Genomic DNA, 18981 nt, shown 5'->3' with positions numbered 1-18981 from the left:
AAATGGTCAGTCAGTGAGTGGCAGAGGGGCCGCCAGAAACTGGTGTTTCGCCTGAGCCCCTTGCTGGGTTCCTTTGTGTCCCTCTTCCAATGAAGGAACAAGTCCAGTCTGGGCCCCAGTCCCCAGATACCCTGCTACAGGGCACAAGCTATCGGCCCACTGTACAGGAAGAATGGACTATCTAGCTGTGGCCACAGAAAGCTGAGACTGAACGTCAATCCAGGAGCCAAAACAGGGATTCATTTTTTCCAGTGGGCCCGAGGACTGGAGGTGGCCATGGGGAAGCTCCTGGGGAGAGGGGACCCTGAGCGCACACACCTACAACCACAGCAGAAGAGGGTGAGAAGGAAACACAGTTGCTGCCTTTATTGCATTCCAAGGGGAACAGGCTAGCTCCAGACCCACCCCATGCAGGGCCTCCAGGAGGGGCTCCGGGAAGGACCCAGGGTGCTCGGCACAGCAATTCCTTGGGAGCCCACATATGAAGCCCCAGAGCTGGTGACCAGCATCAGAGCTAATGGCGGGGAACAGGGGTCCTAAGTACCAGCCACAGACTCAGCCCTCGACCCCAATGCGGGGATGGCTTACGTCCTTCCTAGAACTCCCATACTACTCCCCTGTGAGAAGACTCCCAGCCCTCCAGCCCTGGTCGAGAGGGGATGTGAAATTCACACGCCCCCAGCTCCTTTCAGTGCTGAGCAGGAGGTGCCGCAAAGTCCGTACCTTCCCTCTGGCCACAGCTGCTGACACGGCCCTCACGCCAGCTCTCAGCTCACGAGCAGGGGCATGGAGTATAAGGGGAGGGTAGACTGAGGTGCACTAGAGGCCAGAGGGTCTGCTCCTCACCTGGGACCTGGTGGGGAGGGTGCTGGGTCAGGCTAGGGCAGCCAGCGGACAAGGGCACAAGCAGAGTCAGGGAAGGGCAGGCAGCAGGCTGCAACTATGCTCAAAGCCAAGGATGGGGGGGTGGAGGGCAGGGTGCCAGGAAGCCTGGGAAGTAGGCGAGTGAGGGCCTGAGTGATGGGGGAAAGAAGAGCAAGAACATGCGTCCCCAAAGGCCACCACACAAGGACATGACAGGTTCTGGAAGAGCCCTGAGCCCCATGTGGGCTCACAGACAAGTTAGTTGCAGGGCAAGCTGGATGAATGAGGCAGAGGAGCCAGAAGGAGAAGACACCCTGAGAGTCACCGGGCCAGGTCCAGCAGAGGAAGTCTGGAGCCCGAGGACAGGGATAGGCCAGGGCGAAGCAAAGGGCAGAGGGTACGTGCTGGCTTGCATGCCCCAGGGGATACCATCCCTGACAGGGTCTGGCTGGGGCAAGGGGTCGGGGTGCAGAGCTCATGCAGAGGACTCAAGGAGCCTCCAGCAGTGGCCAGTGTAAACTTCAAGGAGGGTCTCAGCCCCCAGGGCCCTTGAGGGGGGGCCGGGGAGCCCCCGGTGACATGGCACCAGGAGAGGCACCAAAGCCGCCTGACTGAGGAGCTGACCGACGAGAGGCTACGCAGAGAGGCCCCAAGCGGCGCCTCCTCAGTGCACCTTCTCCGGTTAGTCTGTTTGGGGAAAGTCTCCATCGTTCGAGCTGTTTCCTTGTTCCTCCTGTGGGGGCTACCGCATGCCTTGGGCCTTGGAGCCCCCCTCTTGGATGGGAGGCTGCCCCAATAACTCGGTGGCGACTGTCCCTGAGGTCTGAGGAGTGGCCTTGGAGCTTGGGGCGCTCCTCCGGGCGCCCTGGGGACTGGGGAGGCCTTTCTTCTGGGGCTGAGGACTCAGCTGGGGGCCCTTCCTGCCGGCAGATGGACTCTTGGAGCCTTTGGCCTTGGCCTGGGGGTGGGCAGCCTCGGGGCCCTTGAGGGGCTTCAACCCCAGCATCTCACAGAAGGTGTTGCACTGGTGAGAGGAGGCAAACTGGTCCAGCAGGGCCGGGAGACAGCTCTCCTTCAGGCCTTGGTATCTGCAGCCAAACAGGAAGAGCTAAGTGGGAGTCCCACCCCACTGAGGGTCCTTGGGGGACCGGCCCTGGGACGGCCGGGGTGTCGTGCCCAAGGGACAGCCTACCTACCTGGGGGGGGATGGGGAGTCTACCTGATGCTACCTCAGCGGGCAGCATCCAAAACTTCGATTCTAAACTGAGGCCTTCTTATGCCCTGGCACAAGGGCTTCGTCACGTGGGACGCTTGGTGTGAGCATGAGCTGCGTCTTTCGTGTAAATTAGAGCCGACTCCAGGCCACCACGCTGCTCAGAGCCTGCTCATCTGTGCTGTGATGAGCTTTCCCGAGCGAGAAGGAAGAGGAGCAGGGACAGTGAAAGCCCAGGTGACCCTGTGTGTGGGTGGCAACAGCTGCTGGCCCAGATCTGGGGGCAAGGGCACAGCAGGTGGGGATCGGCGGCCTCTGGGATGTCACTACATGGCCACAGGTGCAACGGGGACCAACTAGGACCTCAGGGATGGAGAAGCACGAGACCCTCCACACGTTATACCCTGAGAAGACTCCCAGAGGGCGTCTGTCCTTGAGAACTACTCACCCTCGCAGCTTGGTGGCGATCTGTACATCAGTCATCTTCCAGCCAACCCCTGAAAAGAGAGCAAGTTGGGACTTGATGGCAGGTTCTAGGGCCCCCATGTCTCCAAAAGGGATCTCCCTTTAGATGGGAACTTGCCAGGTCTCGGGGCACACCTTCAGGCATGCCCTCACTGGGTCATCACCGGCCTGTCTCACAGGCAGCGTAGGCATCTCTGTATTTTTAGTAACAATAATATTCCCATTTTTACAGGTGAGGAGCTAGGCTCAGAGTTAAGTGACTCCATGTATGTCACCTGTATTTATTCATTCAATAATTGAGCACTGACCACGGTGAGTCAAAGTTCAATTTTTCTTACTCTAGATTCAAAACTCTTCCAACTGTGCAATCCTGCCTCTGCTGGATCAGATCAGGTCACAGATGGGGTGGTCTCTGGCTCTGAGCTAAAACTTTCTCCTTCCTCTAACAGACTAGCTTATCTGGGCAAGAGACAGAAGGTGGGAATGAGACGGAAATCGGGGCCGGACCAGCAGAAACCTAAATGGATGAGGCTGGCTTCTGCTTACTCGAAAAGGCAGCAAGCAAACACCCCAAGAAGCCAAGACAGTCTCCACGGTTACGATGCCTTGGAAGAATAAAGCCAGGAAAAATGGTGACGGGGAAGTTTCTCCACCCTGGCCAGTCTCCAACCCGGCAGCTTAGCATTCATGCATTAGACTCGTGACCCTCCTGCCCCATTTCCCAATTGTCTGGTTGTATTCTTCTAGGAAGCTGCCTTTCTCTAGCAGGGCTGAGTACCACTGTATGTTACAGACGCACAAGTGTAGGCTGGCGAGTCTGACAGACCTGGATTGACATCCCAGCTCAGTCACTTTCGAACTGTGTGAACTTGGCAAGTCATTTACTATCTCTAATCCTCCCCTGTAAAAGTGGCATTATGCTGGCCATCTCATAGGCAAGATAGGAGTGTATGTAGGGCTCTAATGTGGTGTCTGAAGCATAGGAGCTATGCAATAAATATGAATTTCTCTGTCATGCCTCTTTCAGCATTTATCACATTCCACTTTGCATTATAATAACGAGGCTCCCTTACACCTGTACAGAATTTAAGTTTGCAGAAGGCTTTCACAAATACCAAAAAAATGAGGTCTCAGTTAATCCTCATAACAAGTCTAAAAGGTAGGTAGATACAATTATTCCCAGAGAGAGAAAGGAAACTGCAGCTCAGAGAGATTAAATGATCTGAGCTTCAGTATTCTCTGTAAATCAGAGACCCAGAGAGAAAATGATGAGTTAAATCTAATTTCTTTGACTCCCAAGTCTTTCCACTATATCATTATAGAAATTGGTATACTTGTCACAGCTTCTTAAGGACTATTCCTAATTCACTTTTTTATCTTTCCAATACCATGTTTCCCCGAAAATAAGACCTAGCCGGACAATCAGCTCTAATGTCTTTTGGAGCAAAAATTAATATGAGACCTGGTCTTAATTTACTATAAGACCGGGACATTATTATAATAATATAATGCAATATAATATAATATAATATAATATAATATAATATAATATAATATAATATAATACAATATCTGGGTCTTATATTAATTTTTGCTCCAAAAGACACATTAGAGCTAATTGTCCAGCTAGGTCTTATTTTCGGGGCAACATGGTATTTAGTAAATGTTAGATGATAAGAGGGAAGGGGAGAGGAGGGGAAGGGAGGGGAGGGGGGGTGGGGGTGGTAGGATAAATGTGCAAGTTAACAAAGAGTGCATGATAATGGCTTACTGTGTTACTAGCCCTTCCCCTCAATGCATGGAGCTATGTGTACAGTATTTATCGTATAGTTTAACTTGACTGAAAAGCACACTTGAGCCAGTTTTCTCTCTGGCCTTTGATTTTCTCACTTATTTACATCAGGGTCCAGATGTAATAATGTGTGATATTCCCAGCATTTCTTTCCTCCCACTGTGGAGAAGTTTGATCTTTTCCTCTCTCCTGCCCAGTTCCGATTTAAGAGAGTAGGCCTGGAGAGGATGGTCAGAGAAGGAAAGAGGTTTCATGCTTGGGAGCCTTTCTTTGTTGGGGAGAATCTGGCAATGGGAGAAACAGAAATGCACTAAAAAGAAGTCAGAGAGACTAGGTTGGTTTACATAACAAAAAGCAAACAAAGATGGAGGAGGAGGAGGAGGATGAAGGAAGGGGGAGGGAGGGAGAGAAAGGGGGAAAGAAGGGACAGAAAAACTATGTGTGCTGCGATGGAAGAGAGTTTGGGAGGCATAGTGAGAAAGTGCACAGCAAAGCTGCAGGGAAGGGAGGGAAGAAGAGAGGGAGAGTTCAAAAAGATGATTGTGGGTTTTGATTAGAGCTCATGTACTGTTCTTTGAAATAAATTCCTTTTTAATGTTAAGTGGAGCCTGGAGTGTGTGCCTTTAAATGCAACCGCAGTTACAGACTAGGCTACAGAAGCCCTGGTATAGGGGTTGCATACAAAAGGGTGCCTGTCCGACCTACTTTGCAAGGTCTCCGTGAAAAGCAAACACCAAGTGTGAAAGCGTGTGGCAGACTAGCACACAAGCCCGGCGCCCTGTCCCCGGCATGCTGTCACACACGCACACAGATACACACACACCCTCGCACCTGCCACATCTGTAACCAGGAAGCTGCCATTCGTCCACAGGAACAGCCAGTGCTGGAAGGTCTGGCATTTCTGCATGGCCTCGGAGCTGCTGGCTGCTGCTGGCGCCGTAGCACGGTCCCACTCCCGGGAACAGTAAGGCTCCAGGGGCTTGCCCAGGTCTTCCTCCAGGGTAGCGTAGGGGATGTTGTTTGCAGGCCGGTAGATCAGGTACAGCGGGATGATCCTAAACACAGTGTCACCAGCAATGAGCAGGCAGCATCGCGCCAGGGAGCTCCCTGCCCCAGCTCCATTCTGTACTCGTGGACCTAAAAGGAGGCCCTTCCAACAGAGAGACTGAAGGACAGCAAGGGAGAGGGGCCCACCCTGAGTCCAGGCAAGGAAATGGAGGCCATTGGCAGAGCAGAAGTGAACCATGCTATGGCCCCAGGAGGACTCTGTGCTTAGGGGAGGGACAGGGGCCAGCAGGTGTCAAACAGAAAGATACACCTTGAGAGGATTCAACCAGAGGTGGCTCAATGCCAGCCAGACCCCAGTATCTAGTCCCAAAGTGGAAGCAATGACCATTTAGAGCGGACTCCTGGTGCCACACCGCCCCGCCTGCTACCACAGCGCAGCCCTGCCTGGGGGCCTATGAGCTCTGCCGCCCACCACCGCCAGAGAGGCCCACAGTCTGCTGCCCAAATCCGCACCCAGCAGAACGGGGCCCAGGGTGGGGACCTCGGGTGACTGGCGGGGGACCAAAACAGGGCAGAGGCTCTCCTTGAGCAGCCAGTGAACGCTGAGGGCTTTATTTCTAGGCTTCGTGGGACCACGCGCTGAGCATGGGGTGAGCTCTGGGCCATGTGTGCAGGGCCATAACTCAGGGTGCTATGCGGCTGTGAAGTCACTGCTCTTTGTGGAAGCTCAAGCCAGCAGGCGTGTGTGCCTGCCGCCTCCTGGGCACTTACTCGGGCACTTCCCCAAAGCCAGGCGCGGCCCGGGCTTCCGCTGCAAAGATTTTGCAGTACTCCCGACTCATGTTCTGGATCTTGCACCCCTGTGGATGACAGACCCCAAGCCGATCAGCAAGGAGGCTCCCCTGTTCCCTCACGCATAGCGGGGCGGGGGGCTTGCCTTCCCTGCTCCCTCCTCCGCACCTCATTTTTCTCATTTATAAACAAGAGGCTTTGGACTTGTTTTCAAAGTGGTTTCCTAACAGCACTTCCTGGAGCCCTGTGATAGTGGCAGTGCCCAGGGGCCACCCTGTGGACAGCAAGTGGTGCACAGACCACCCCCACCAGTCACTGCCCTCCAGTCTCACATATACGGCTCCTGTGTGAGACACGTTTGAGGGAAAGATTCTGCTGCAAAAACAGGCCCCAAAGACGAAGCCTTGACTACATCTCAGAATCTCGTCCAGGACCGGCCCAGGAGCCTCGCAACACTGAAGCGAGATGGCTTCTGCCTCCGCATTGGGGTTCCCAACAGGCCCCAGGTGGGGATGGGAGGAGGTGAGAGCGCGGAAAGAGGGGCATGGGGATGCTGCAACTTGGTACCTGAATGGTGACGTCGTAGTTTCTGCCCACGAGCGACGTCTCGCTGCTGGGCCCGAACACCAGCAGGCTGGACACCTTGATGATGCACGTGCGGCCCGACTCGAAAATGGGCTCCAGCCCGTAGATGACCTTGGCCTGGGAGGCCTTCCGAAGGCCGTGCCCACGTCCACCCCCTCGTAGCTCCTCGCTCACCAGGCGCCCAAACAGCTTGTCCCCCCAGCAGCCAGAATCAGCCAGACCCTTAGCAAACACCATGGGGGTCATCTCAATCTCCTCTCCAACTGAAGGGGAATAGGAAAAACGTGGAAAACTAGAAGCTCCTGCCTCACTGGCGTGGCCGGACCGTCTCCCACCCCGCCATCCTAGTGTGTTCTCTGGGCAGTGCTGCGCTTTGGCATGCACCGTGGGTCCCCTGCCGGACTGCGAGCTCCCGAGGGCACAAACTACCTGCTACACCCTGTCATGTAATAGCGCTCGAGCCTGCCTGTCACACAGTAAGGATGTTGGGGTCTATGGAAGGCAGGGGCTTTCTGGGGAAGTGGCAATCAACACAGAAGAGCAGAATTACTCTGTTTTAGAATTAGGTGTTTTGATCAAATGAATAAATGGCTCCATCTCCACCAACGTGCTTGACTGAAACAAGAAGTTGGCAGGAACAATCCAGCAGCAGTGACGGCCCCCAGCGCTCTGACGGTGATCACTACCATTTCCCACCAAAAGGAACCAGAGCTCCTTGAAGAAATGGTTGATTCCAGGGCTAGCACAACAAGTATACTGGATGGACCTGAAACATCTCGTCAGACCACAAAGAAAAAAAGCTAGTAAAAATGATTGGAGGCTTCTCAAAAAGACACAGGAGCCAATCTTCAGAAGGGAGCTTCCGTTGGCCAAAATCAGACAATCTTACCAACAAAAATGAATAATTTCTGCAATGTATTGAGCATATCAAATATGTCAAAAATCCTATGTTGAGGTGGCCGGATGGCTCAGTTGGTTAGAGCACGAGCTCTTAACAACAAGGTTGCCGGTTCAATTCCCGCATGGGATGGTGGGCTGCGCCCCCTGCAACTAAGATGGAAAACGGTGACTGGACTTGGAGCTGAGCTGCGCCCTCCACAACCAGACTGAAGGACACTGACTTGGAGCTGATGGGCCCTGGAGAGACACACTGTTCCCCAATTAAAAAAAGAAAGAAAGAAACCAATATTGGTCAAAAAAAAAACCAAAAACCCTATGTTCATAATTGTAATTAAAAAACTCCCCTCCCTGTATAAAAAAACGCAAAACACCTCACTGGTAACTTTTAGAGGTTGCTAGGGCACCAACTCAGGGTAACCAAATAACCATTTCTCCTTTACAGAAAAGTTTCAATGAATGAATGAAGAAGAAATGACAGAATTAAAATGTTCCATGTTGCAAACCCTAATGTAATAACGGATTTAGGCACTAATAGGTAACTTTAAAACCCCTAGATAACAACAAAGGCGTATCAGATATAGTTTGTTTGTTTTTTTGTTTTTGTTTTTTGGGGGGGTTACTTTTAGAAGGGGTAGATCAGGCAGAAAACATCTGAATGAACCCAGTAATCAATCTCAACATTTACTAAAAGTAAAACAATCAGACGTTATGTGTTTCCCGACAGGATACAAAAGGAAATGAACCGCACATGCGTGAAGTGTTCTTGCCAAAAATAAAAATAAAATAAAAAATTATCCCTGAATCTGACCAATCCTCTCAATCTGATTATCAGTTTAGAGGAAACACATGGATAGAGAAACATGCAAAGTAGTGATATAACCAACAAAATCTAGAATGTAAGGAATTCTACACATCAAGTAACTTCAACTAACAAATGGCAAGGAGAGAAAACAAATGAGGGAAGAAGAACTTACATATCAGAGACTAAAGGGATATGTCAGCCCAAAGCAACAAGTGGTTCCTAAGTCAAATAAACCAACACTTATGGGACAATTGGGACAATCAGACTTGGATATTTAATTATATTAAAGAATTATTATGGGCACAACTCAGAGATACTACGGGTTTGGTTCCAGGCCCCCGCAATAAAGTCAGTCGTAACTTTTTTGCAGGGGGAGGGTCTTGCCTTTAATTTGTGAAAAACACAACATCTCTGAACCACAATAAAAACGTGGTATGCCTGTACTGAGTTTTTAGGTGTGATGTTAAATTTGATATTTTTAAAATTTGATTTGATAACTGAACAAAAGGCACTGTTTGAATGAATGAGGCATTAAATGGGTGGCTGACTGAATGAATGAATGCATTAGTTGGCAAATGAAGCTCTAGGAATCCTTCCCTCACCCGCTGACTTCACAGTCCTAAGCCTTAGCCTGTCTCTTGCAGGAGCAACACAGACTCTCCCTCCCTTTAATGTTGGAGCCTTTAAAATGCTTATCAAACGTTGGGGTGTATCACCGTCACCAGGGAGCCTAGTGGAATCGCAAGATCTGCAGTAGGGCCCAAGAAACTACGTTTTCAGCAGGCTCCTAATGCATCTAATGCACAGACCACTGTGAAACTCGAGAAGGAGCTGGCAGGGTTCTGACGGGCCCTGGGGGCACATCCTGCCCTTCGTCAAGGGCTCTGACATGGGCAAAGGGCACAAGGCTGAGTTAACTCCCTCCCTCAGCTATTTCTCTTCCCACCATCCTCTGAAACAGTCCTTCTGCAACCCCCTCCCCAAGCAACCCCTGAACAAGGAGGCCAAGGGCAGCTGTCTGCCGAAGTAAACGCGCATTTGGAATGGATTCCAAGGCCTTGCAGACGGTCCCCCGGCAGATGGCAGGACAGGGATGAAGGCCCCCACTCCTCCCCCAGGGGCTCCGTACCTTCCCCTTCTTCTCTGCAGATGAATCCTGACAGCACTGTGTGGAGAGAAAGGAGAGAGAGCAGCTGCCCTCAGGCTGCTCTGCCCGGAGAGCACCATCTCTGCACAGATGGCCGCTGCCCTCCCAGGAGCCAGGCGGGGCAGAGCCGGGGGCACCCTCACCTTCGGGGCTGAGGCAGAAGTCAGCGGAGGCCGAGCCATGCTTGTTTTGGATGGTGCATCGGTACGTGCCGCAGTCCACGGGGGACGCCTGCACGATGGCCAAGGCCGCCGGCCCCTCGTCCCCTGCACTGCAGAGAGGGGAGACCCTTCCTGTGAAGGCCACACCACGCACAGGCAGGGCCAGACTGCAGTCTGAGGCTCCTCAGACCCCGCTCCCAGAGGCTGCTGGGAGCTCTGGGGCAGGCGGCACGGGAGCTGGCCCTGGATCCCCAGGCTGGTCTGCAGTCCTGACACTCACTAGCTGTGATTTGGGGCAAGTGACCTCTGAGCCTCGGTTTCCTATTCTCTCCCATGGGAATGCTAAATTACTGTGAGGATTAAATGAGGTGACAGACGCCCAGCACGACTGCTGCAATTAGGGAGCCAGGTCGGGGGGTGGCCTCCAGCAGCCTTACCTCCTGGCCACCTCGCCCACGGGGCGCTGGTCCTTGGCCCAGGTCAAGACTGAGTCGCTGAGAATGTTGAAAAACTGGCACCAGAGCTTCAGGCTGCCTGAGGCATCAGGAAACTGCTCCACCCGAATCTTCCGGATCACCTGTGGGGCTGGGAGCAGGGGCCCAGGTAAGAGGACTGAGCACCTCCCCTCCGTCTTGTGTCCTCTCTGGCCCTACCCCGGGGTGTCCTTGGTGGAACAGGCGGAGAGAAAACCGGATTCAAGTCTCCACACAGACACACTCCTTCACGGCCCCCAGCGGCACCCCACCTGTATCTCTGAGGCTCCTGCCTTGACCCCCAAAAGCACACATCCTAGCTAGAAAGAACCCACCACCAGATTGCCTCCCCAGGCCAGGAAGCGCCTCTGGGCTGAGCACACGGGCAGCAGCCAGGGCAGGAGCTGCCTTTGCATTCCAGGCCCAACACTCAGGGAGCGTGCCTGAGTCCTGCCCCTACCGCTCTGTACTCCTGGGACAGGTCTGCAGAGGGCATTCCGGGGACGAGGACAGAGCGAGGATGCTGCTGACGCCAGGCAGTGCTGAGTGCTGGGTTCCCTCCATGGGATTTACCATGCCCAGTGGCGGGGCAAGGACAAGCAGCGGGCCTTCCTGATCCCCAAGGGGGTACCGTGACGCTCTGTACATCCCTAGCAGGCACGTGGCACCCAGCAGCTGCAGGGATGTCCTCTGCTGGGCACCCTCTCTGCGAAGCCAGCCCCACCCGCCATTCTCACCTTTTAGCAGGTCTTCTTTGGCTTTGCTCGGTTTGGCTGGAGTTTCCTGCTTGCCTTCATCCAGGGCCGGCTCTGCGTTCTGCCCACTGGCCTTGGGGTTGGAGGCCAGGTCTTCTGCTGCTGGCTCCTCCACTGCCTGCGGTACCTCTAGCAGGCCTGCCTTTCGGCCCTGGGTAGGGGAGCGTTTCTCCCGCCCTGGAGGCCCGGGGGACCCAGGCGAAAGGCCATTCCTGGGCCCTCGGGGGGAAAGCGTGGGGCTCTCCTTTTCTTCAGGCTTGGCTGCCTCCCCGTCTCCTGCTGCTCTGACCTTAGGGAGAAACCTCTTCCTCCGGGCCCCCAGAGCCAGCTCCTCGGGGGTAGCTGCGGGCAGACCTGGCAGCGCCTCCCCTGGACCCTCCTCCTCCCGGAAGGGTTCCTGGGCTCTGCTCTCTGCTGACAGAGGGCCCTGACCAGAGGTGGCCTGACCACCTGCTTCCCCCAGCTGACCCCCCACACTGCTCTCCTGGGAGGTGCCCAGGAGGCCAGGCCCCTCAAGGGGGGCCTCTCGCTCACCCTCACCGGGCCCTTCTGACGCCAGCCCAGGGCCCTCCTCCTCGCCTACCACGATGGCCGGGACGGTGAGGGGGCTGGGACTGGGGCTGGGGCGCCGGGCAGCAGCTAGAGCCTGACGGCCAGCCTGCACCTCGCGGTCTAGGAGGCCGGTGAGGCGGCGGGAGGTACAGGGGCTGAGCAGCAGGGTCTGTGCGCTCTGCACCAGGTGGTCGTTCTCCACGCGCTCCAGGATGCGCCGAGACGTCCGCGGACTCAGGCCAGCAACTTCCACGGTGGGGGCCAGCATGGGCGAGGGCGCTGGGCCTCCGGGGGCAGCTCCGCCCTGGGCCTCCGTGCCCGCTCCACTCGTCTCTGTGCTGGAAAGCTTCAGCAGCAGAAGCAAGTAGTTCTTCAGGGAATCTATGAGGCCAGGGTCACAGCTCCGGGGGTCTGGGGACCTCCCTTCCACATCTGGCGTCTTGGTGCAGGCCCCCTTATTCCTGGCTGCCATGGTTTCTGGTGGGTGACTCTGGGTGGGGGTTCCCAGCCCCAAGTGCAGTGGGGGGACAGAATTGAGCAAGTCCTGCTCCCCGGAGGGCAGGAAGGCAGCTGCATTCATGTGCTGAGAAGCCGGGGTGCTAGGCAGCCCCTGCAGTGAGCTATGAGTCAGGTCAGTCCCTGGAAGAGAGGGCCCCTCAGGGCCTAGGCCGGCAGGGGCACAGCAGCCTGGATCCACAGACAGCACGTCCCTCCTCTGTTCCTCCGCGGGGCACTGGAACAGGCCGTCCTCCGGCTTGTCCCTGACCAGGCCTGACCACTCCGGCCCCCGGCACTTCTCTCCTCCCGTCTGCTCCAAGCCACCCTCAGGAGGCAGCTGCGCTGGGAGCGTGAGGCCCCCTGCCAGGGGACCCAACACAGTTTCCTCTTGGTTCTCGGAGACTATGACTGCTGCTTCCTCAGATCTGAGCATGAAACCAGGTTTTTCTGGGACAGAGGACCTTTCTGGGGCCTGCTCAAAACACTCACTGATCCGAGGAGACTTGAGACCCTCTGAAGGTAGGTGCTCAGGAGCTCTGGGCTGTGGGCTGAGGCAGGCCAGCGACTCGTCCTCTGACTGACCTTCAATGGCTGTGCGCCTGCCCCTCTCCGACTGTATCCCCTGGTCTTCCTGTGTCCTCTCACCTGCCTGTGTCCTCTTCACCTGCGTCCCTGCCCTTCCCTGTGCTACCACATCCGCCGGAGAACTCCTGTCTGAAGCCAGCCTCTCACTGTCTTGTGTCACGTTCACCTGTGTCTTCCTATCCGCCTGTGTCCTCGGGTTTCCATCTCCTCGTGTCCTGCCATCCACCTGCATCTTCCCATCTGCCTCTGTGTTCCTCTTGCCTCCGGGTTTCCCATCAGCATGTGCTCCCCTACTTTCCTGGGTTTCGGTATCCTTGGGCTCAGTGACGCCCTGACTTCTGGGGGTGCTGCCACCAGCAGAGGCTGCATCAGTGCTGCTGCGGGCCACCTGGGACTCTGACACCTGAGAACATATGGGCAAAAGCAAGTACTTCACTCGTGTGCCTCAGGGTCTCTCTCCAGTCTGGCAGTCCAGCCTCCTCTGACCTTGGCCACAATTGCCCCGTGAATCCTGACACCTGGTTTCGGGGGGCCTACTGGGGGTTGGGAGGTAAAGGACATGTGACAAAGTGCCAAGTCCACCTGCCCAATCCCTGATTCCAGAATCTAGATCAGGCAACACCAAGCATCCAGGCCCAGCTCCAGCCCTTCCCACCTCTCCCTGAAGAAATCCTGCCTTTCCTGGAAGGCCCTGCTCATGTGTTACCCCACCCGCACCCCGGCCACTTGGAGGGGGTCTCCTCTCCCCAGGGCTTACGAGCAATCTGTCTGTCCCTCTCTGTGGCACCAATTGCCCCGTATAGCAACTTGAAATAGTTATGAGAATTATCTCCATTTTAGAGCTAAGAACACTGATGGTCTGATTTATCCCTTATCAGATAGGAAGTGGCAGTTTAGTTTGGAAGCCAGCTGTGTCGAGCTCCAAATCCCATGTTCTTTGCTGTTATACTATAATGCCACCCACTGAAATGTAAGTAAAGGACTTCCTGTCTAAACATAGTGTAAGACAATAGTTTGCCTCTTTTCCTCCTGGATACAATCAAAACCAACAAAGTAAACAAACAAACAAAAAAAGCAAATTCCACTGTTAGTGAAACGGGAAGCAAATAAAACCTATGGTCTCAAAAACTAAAAATAAAAATGGGACAGGGCTGTCAAAAGCAGATAGATGCAACACTAGGGGGCTGAGCGGGACAAAAACTGTACGGGGGAGGGGGGGAAGAAATAGTGAAGCAGCTCAGCAGGTGAATAGTGAAACTGTTCAGCAGGTCTCAGAATATGCTAGCAAAACAGTTACTGCAGATAAAGGACTCATCCTGGGTGATAAACCTCAAAACTCCGCCTACAACAAGAGCTGTAGGATCCTGGAGGGCTGGGTGAAAATCTGGAAGAGAGGTGTCTACGGAAATAGGGAAAGAAAAGTGGAACAGCCCACTGGCAGCGGATCTCAAAAAACACATCAAAAAGACACTCCTGCAGAAACCTCCTGAAAATTGCTAAACTAAGTAAACTGGTTTGAACACACAAGGAGCTCTGCTTGAGGAAACTAGTAAGAGAACAAACTTTGGTCAGCCCAAAGATGATTAAGAAAACCACAGCCAAAGAAGCGACGGTGAGCATTAAGTATATATTTAACTGTAGAACCAAGACTAAAACCACAGCCGTTTAGAGAGGCAGATCAGAACGTCAATGTTTTATGCTCTGACAATGCAGAACTGCTCAACTAGCACAAAAGGGGGAGGAAGCAGATGGTGACAAGAGCAGTAAATTCCATGACTGTGTCACCTACACCAGCCAGGAACCAAAGACATTACTGAGAGCTGAAAACCCAGGTAACAGAAATACAGGGTAGTTAACCATACAACGATAATCACTTAGAAATAAAACTTTGGGCTAACAAGAGATAAAAAAAATGAAAAGGAAAAAGGGTTGGGAAGAAGTGGAAACTATCATTGTTTATCATAAAAAATTTATGTATTATATAAAATTTAAATTATAAATTACTATATACAAATACTTCTAAATATCCGAAGAACTACACACAAAACCAAAACAGACCATATAATGAAAGACTTTTTAAAATATATAATTAAACTATATTTGAATTAAGTAGGAAATGTAAAGTTACTTGCTACATATGGAATTTTGAATGAATGGTATGAATATGGGAAAAATAGAAGAGTTTGGTGACTATCAGAGGCTCTCAAGTGTGAGTCCAAATGACCAAAGACCAAAAAATTTTAACAAAAACATTCCTCTAACTTCTCTGACAACCAGTAAGATATTAGAAATGCCGTGGAGCTGACAAACAGCTACTAGAACTTTCTTTCAACTTCCGATAGTCTAAGAAATATTAATATAGACATGAGAGATATACATTTACAAAGAAAATCCTGACTTTGCACACAAGGCTCATGAAAAGAGAACTTCTAGCCAAAGCTATCTTTACTCCCCTCACCTCCAGCCTGACCGGTCCCTGAGTCCTTCGGAACCCACTGCCTCAATGTCTCAGTGTCCGCTCCCTTCCCTCGGTCTCCAGCGCCAATTACTCCCGAACCCAAGCTGCCAAAGGTCCCGTCTTGCCTGGACTACTGCAAAGCCTCCTAATTGGTACCCGTGACTCTAGTTGTTGCCTCCGCTAAACTCGTATCCTCACTGCACTCCAAGTGATCGCCCCAAAACACAAATCTGATAGTGACAGTCCCCTGCTGAAACACCTCCCGGGGGCTTCTCATCACATACAGCAGAAAGGCTAAAAGCCCTCGCCTAAAAGAGCAGAGAGTTTCGGACTCCTCTCTGCAGGCCCGGGGATGGGGAAACAGGCATTGGCACAGCCTCTGTGCACAGCAGTTGGAAATCACCTAAGAATAGGAAAACTGAAAATACGTCTACTCATTGACGTCTACTCAATTCCATTCCTAGGAACTTATCCTACAGATATGCTTCCATGTGCCCATGGACTTACATGCAAGGATATTCATTGCAGCATAGTTTACAATAGCAAAAGACTAGAAGTTATTTATAATTCCATCAACACAGGACTGGTCTGATGAATTATGGTACAACCACATTCCAAAGAAATATAACATACAAATAAAAAAGCAAGGTACAGGGTAGAAAGTCTCATGTGCCACCTTTGTGTGGAAAACACACAAAAACACACACAGACACACACGTATTTGTCAATGCACAGAAAATAGCTTTGGCAGGAGACACAAGAGAGCAGCGACGGCAACCGACGTCGGGAGGAGGATCTGGGTGGTGGGGTAAGGAGGAGAAAGATTCAATGTTGTCCACATACCTTTTATACTTTTCAAACTCTACACCACATGCAAGGACATATATTAATGAAATCCCATTTAAAATAAAAATCAATAATAAATCCTCGTGTGATCAATAAGGCCCATCCTTTGGCGAGGGTCCCAGGTCTCTCTCCCCAGGTTCACCTCAGGGGTCTCTCCACCCAAAAGCACTGACCTCCTGCACTGACTACTGTGCTGTTTCACAAGCACTTCGTGTTTTCTCTGCCGGACGTTCTCCCCCTTCTCCTGGGCCACCCGGAGGACGCCTCCTCTCCTCTGAGCACCTCACTCATGTGCGTGCTCTTCTGTGAACACTTCTGAGTTCCCTCCTCCCCTGCCCCCAAAACATGTTAGTGGCTTCCTAACCCATTACCCATGGCAAATGTACCTATTTCTATCATTGTACCCTCATGCTGTGTGGTAGTTATTTGTCAAGAGCATGTGTCACCTGCTAATCTGTGAACTCTTCCCCTCCGAACAGGGCCCAGCAGAGACCCGGGGTTACAGTTAGTGCCAATAACTATACGACGGAATACTTCCTGTACTTCTACAGCCGCTGACCTAACAGTATGTGTATGTAGTGTGTGCGCGTGTGTGTGTGTGTATGTGGTATGTGGTGTGTGGTGTGTGTGTGTGTGTGTGTGTGTCCACATCTGGAGCTCTGTGGAGATATGAGGAAACACGTCGAGTAGATCTTTAGAATAAAAAGCGTGTGACCTGGCATAACCGAGTGGCTTCTCTGAGCATCTTCATTACAAAGAGGGTTTCCCTTGGCATCCTGTCTTCCCCACAAACTCCCCGAGATGGAGGACCCAGTCTGATGCCCCTTTGCACCCTTCTCAGGCCCAGGCACACAGAAGGTGCACAGGAATGAACCCCAAGGCGGGTAACCCCCTGGAGTGCTGGCTTTGGTGGGGAGGGGACAAACCAGGAGCTGAACGGGGATGGAGCAGGGCAGTGTCAAGGCCACGGACGCTTCTTACCCTGAAACCCAGACCCAGGGCTGACACTGGGGTTTCATCATCCTTAAATGTTTGGTAGAATTCCCCAGTGAAATCACCGGGCCCTAAAGACTTTTTTTTTTTTTTTTTTTGAAGATTTTAAATTACAAATGCAATTGAACAGTTATAGGATTGTTTAAATTATCTTGTTTTATTTCTGCATGAGTTTTGGTAGTTTCTGAGTATTAAAGAATTGGTCTATTTCATCTAAGTTGCTGAATTTATGTGCATAATTTTTCATACCAGTCCTTCATTATCTTTTGAATGCGTGCAGGGTCTGTAGTAACATCCCCTTTCATTCCTTTTTTTACGCTTTATTGAGGTCTAATTGACAAATAAAACAGTATATATTTTAAGTATGCAACGTGATGTTTGGATATACCTATGTACTGTGAAATGGTGACCACAACCAAGCCTGTCTTTCATTCTTAATACTGGTAATTTGGGTCTTCTCTCATGTTGTTTTTCTTTGTGAGTCTTGCTAGAGGTTTATCAATATTACTGATCTTTTCAAATGACCAGGTTTCGGTTTAATTTATTTGTTCCATAGCTTTTTTGTTTTTAGCTCTTTTCTTTATTATTTCCTTCCTTCTTCTTTAGGCTTTAGTGTGTATAAAAATTAGTATCTAAAGAAAAAATCACAAACTAATAGGTAAGGATTGACTATTTCACAAAAGATAATCAGAGAAAATACCTACTTATTAAATGCCTACTACACACCCAAATCAATTCCAGATTAGTTTAAAAGTTAAATGAAATAATTCAAACAATAAAAATTATTTTAAAATGCAGATTAATATTTAACTAACCTTAGAATAAGGAAGGAAACAATAAACACTATGGAAAAAATGGGTAAAATATGCATACCGTGGCATTGTATACAACCATTAAACAAGAAGTTTTTCAGATAATTTTTAGAAACCTTGAGAAAAGACTCATGAAATAATGAGAAATAAAGAAACCAGGACATAAAACTGAATCCGAATAACTGTGCAAATTAAATTTAAAAGCTACATATGCCAAAAGACTAGTAGATACACCAAGACGTCTCTGTATGGTAGAGTTATAAGTGAACTTTTACTTTCTCCTTGGAATTTTTAGGGCTTCCCCACCTATTTTCTACTATATAGCCATGTGCTTCTGTCATAATCAGAAAAATAAGGTTTTTTAAAAAAGATTTAGTAATATGAAAATATGAAAAAACAATGAAATTCAGCCATTGAAAAGCAACAGCTTCAAAATATACACGTGTTAAATGCATTTTCAACACGTATGATATAGTTCACAATTTTTTAAAGTATAAAAATAAAAAATAAAAGCCACACATGCTTTCCGCAGGACAGCGGAACCACTGCAGTCAGCCCGTCCTCCCACCAGGGAGAGGCAAGGAGGCGCTGCCAGGACCCGTGGGGCCAGATGCATTCCCGGACTTGGCTGGCCGCCCGCTCACTTCCCAGACAAGCTCCCTAGCAGCCCGAGAGGGCCATCCCTACAGCAAGGCGCTGCTGTCCAGCCTGTGGGCTTTCAGGCACAGGGAGCAGCCCCTTGGAGGCCACTACAACACACCACACCAGGCCCCAAAATCTCCTGAGACCAAACATGAGGGCATGAAGGTCAAGACAGATTCCAGAAACGGGTCTGAGGTCTGCCCCACTCCAAGGCCCTCTGAACGGCTGTCCCCACAGACTAACCTCAGCACCCACTGAAATCAAACTATTTCCCCTGTTCACCCTTGAAACTGGTCTCTCCATCCTTTCTCCATGAAAGTTCTCTGCTTGGAAAGGCAGCCCCACCCTGTGCGTGAAGCAACCCTCTCCCTTGGTGCAGGGACTTGTCCTTCATTCCCCCCATCCCCCCCCCCCCCAAGTGCACATTGCTTTCTGCCACTCCTCCTGTTTCCTGGGACCCAGGCTCCTGCTCCCTCCATCCCAAGAAAGTCTCATCTTAGTTCCTGCCAAAATGCTGTCTCCACTTAGGGTTGCCAGATTTAGCAAAAAATACAGGACACCCAGTTTGAATTTCGGATAAACAACCAATAATTTCTCAGTATAAGTATATCCCGTCTATCTTATCCAGTCCACGCCCA

General features: G+C 51.3%; 1 protein-coding gene across 2 annotated transcripts in view; it reads right to left on the bottom strand.

Annotated features, from left to right (window-relative positions):
- Positions 1-340: 340 nt before the first annotated feature.
- The window catches only part of ALPK3 (alpha kinase 3), a 36761-nt gene continuing 18120 nt past the window's right edge, over positions 341-18981 (bottom strand). For both annotated transcript variants that reach the window (XM_074318318.1, XM_074318319.1), the window contains 9 exons: positions 10940-12995; positions 10167-10314; positions 9712-9839; positions 9551-9586; positions 6702-6982; positions 6114-6202; positions 5166-5389; positions 2526-2574; positions 341-1952 (listed from right to left, as the gene is read on the bottom strand). In XM_074318318.1, the coding sequence (XP_074174419.1) occupies positions 1607-1952; positions 2526-2574; positions 5166-5389; positions 6114-6202; positions 6702-6982; positions 9551-9586; positions 9712-9839; positions 10167-10314; positions 10940-12995 (3357 nt within the window). In that variant the 3' untranslated portion in view covers positions 341-1606. The remainder of the gene's footprint in view (positions 1953-2525; positions 2575-5165; positions 5390-6113; positions 6203-6701; positions 6983-9550; positions 9587-9711; positions 9840-10166; positions 10315-10939; positions 12996-18981) is intronic.

The sequence above is a fragment of the Rhinolophus sinicus genome, linkage group LG13 (genome assembly GCF_036562045.2).
Source record: "Rhinolophus sinicus isolate RSC01 linkage group LG13, ASM3656204v1, whole genome shotgun sequence".
NCBI lineage: Eukaryota > Metazoa > Chordata > Mammalia > Chiroptera > Rhinolophidae > Rhinolophus > Rhinolophus sinicus.
This window is presented reverse-complemented; position numbering and strand designations above follow the sequence as displayed.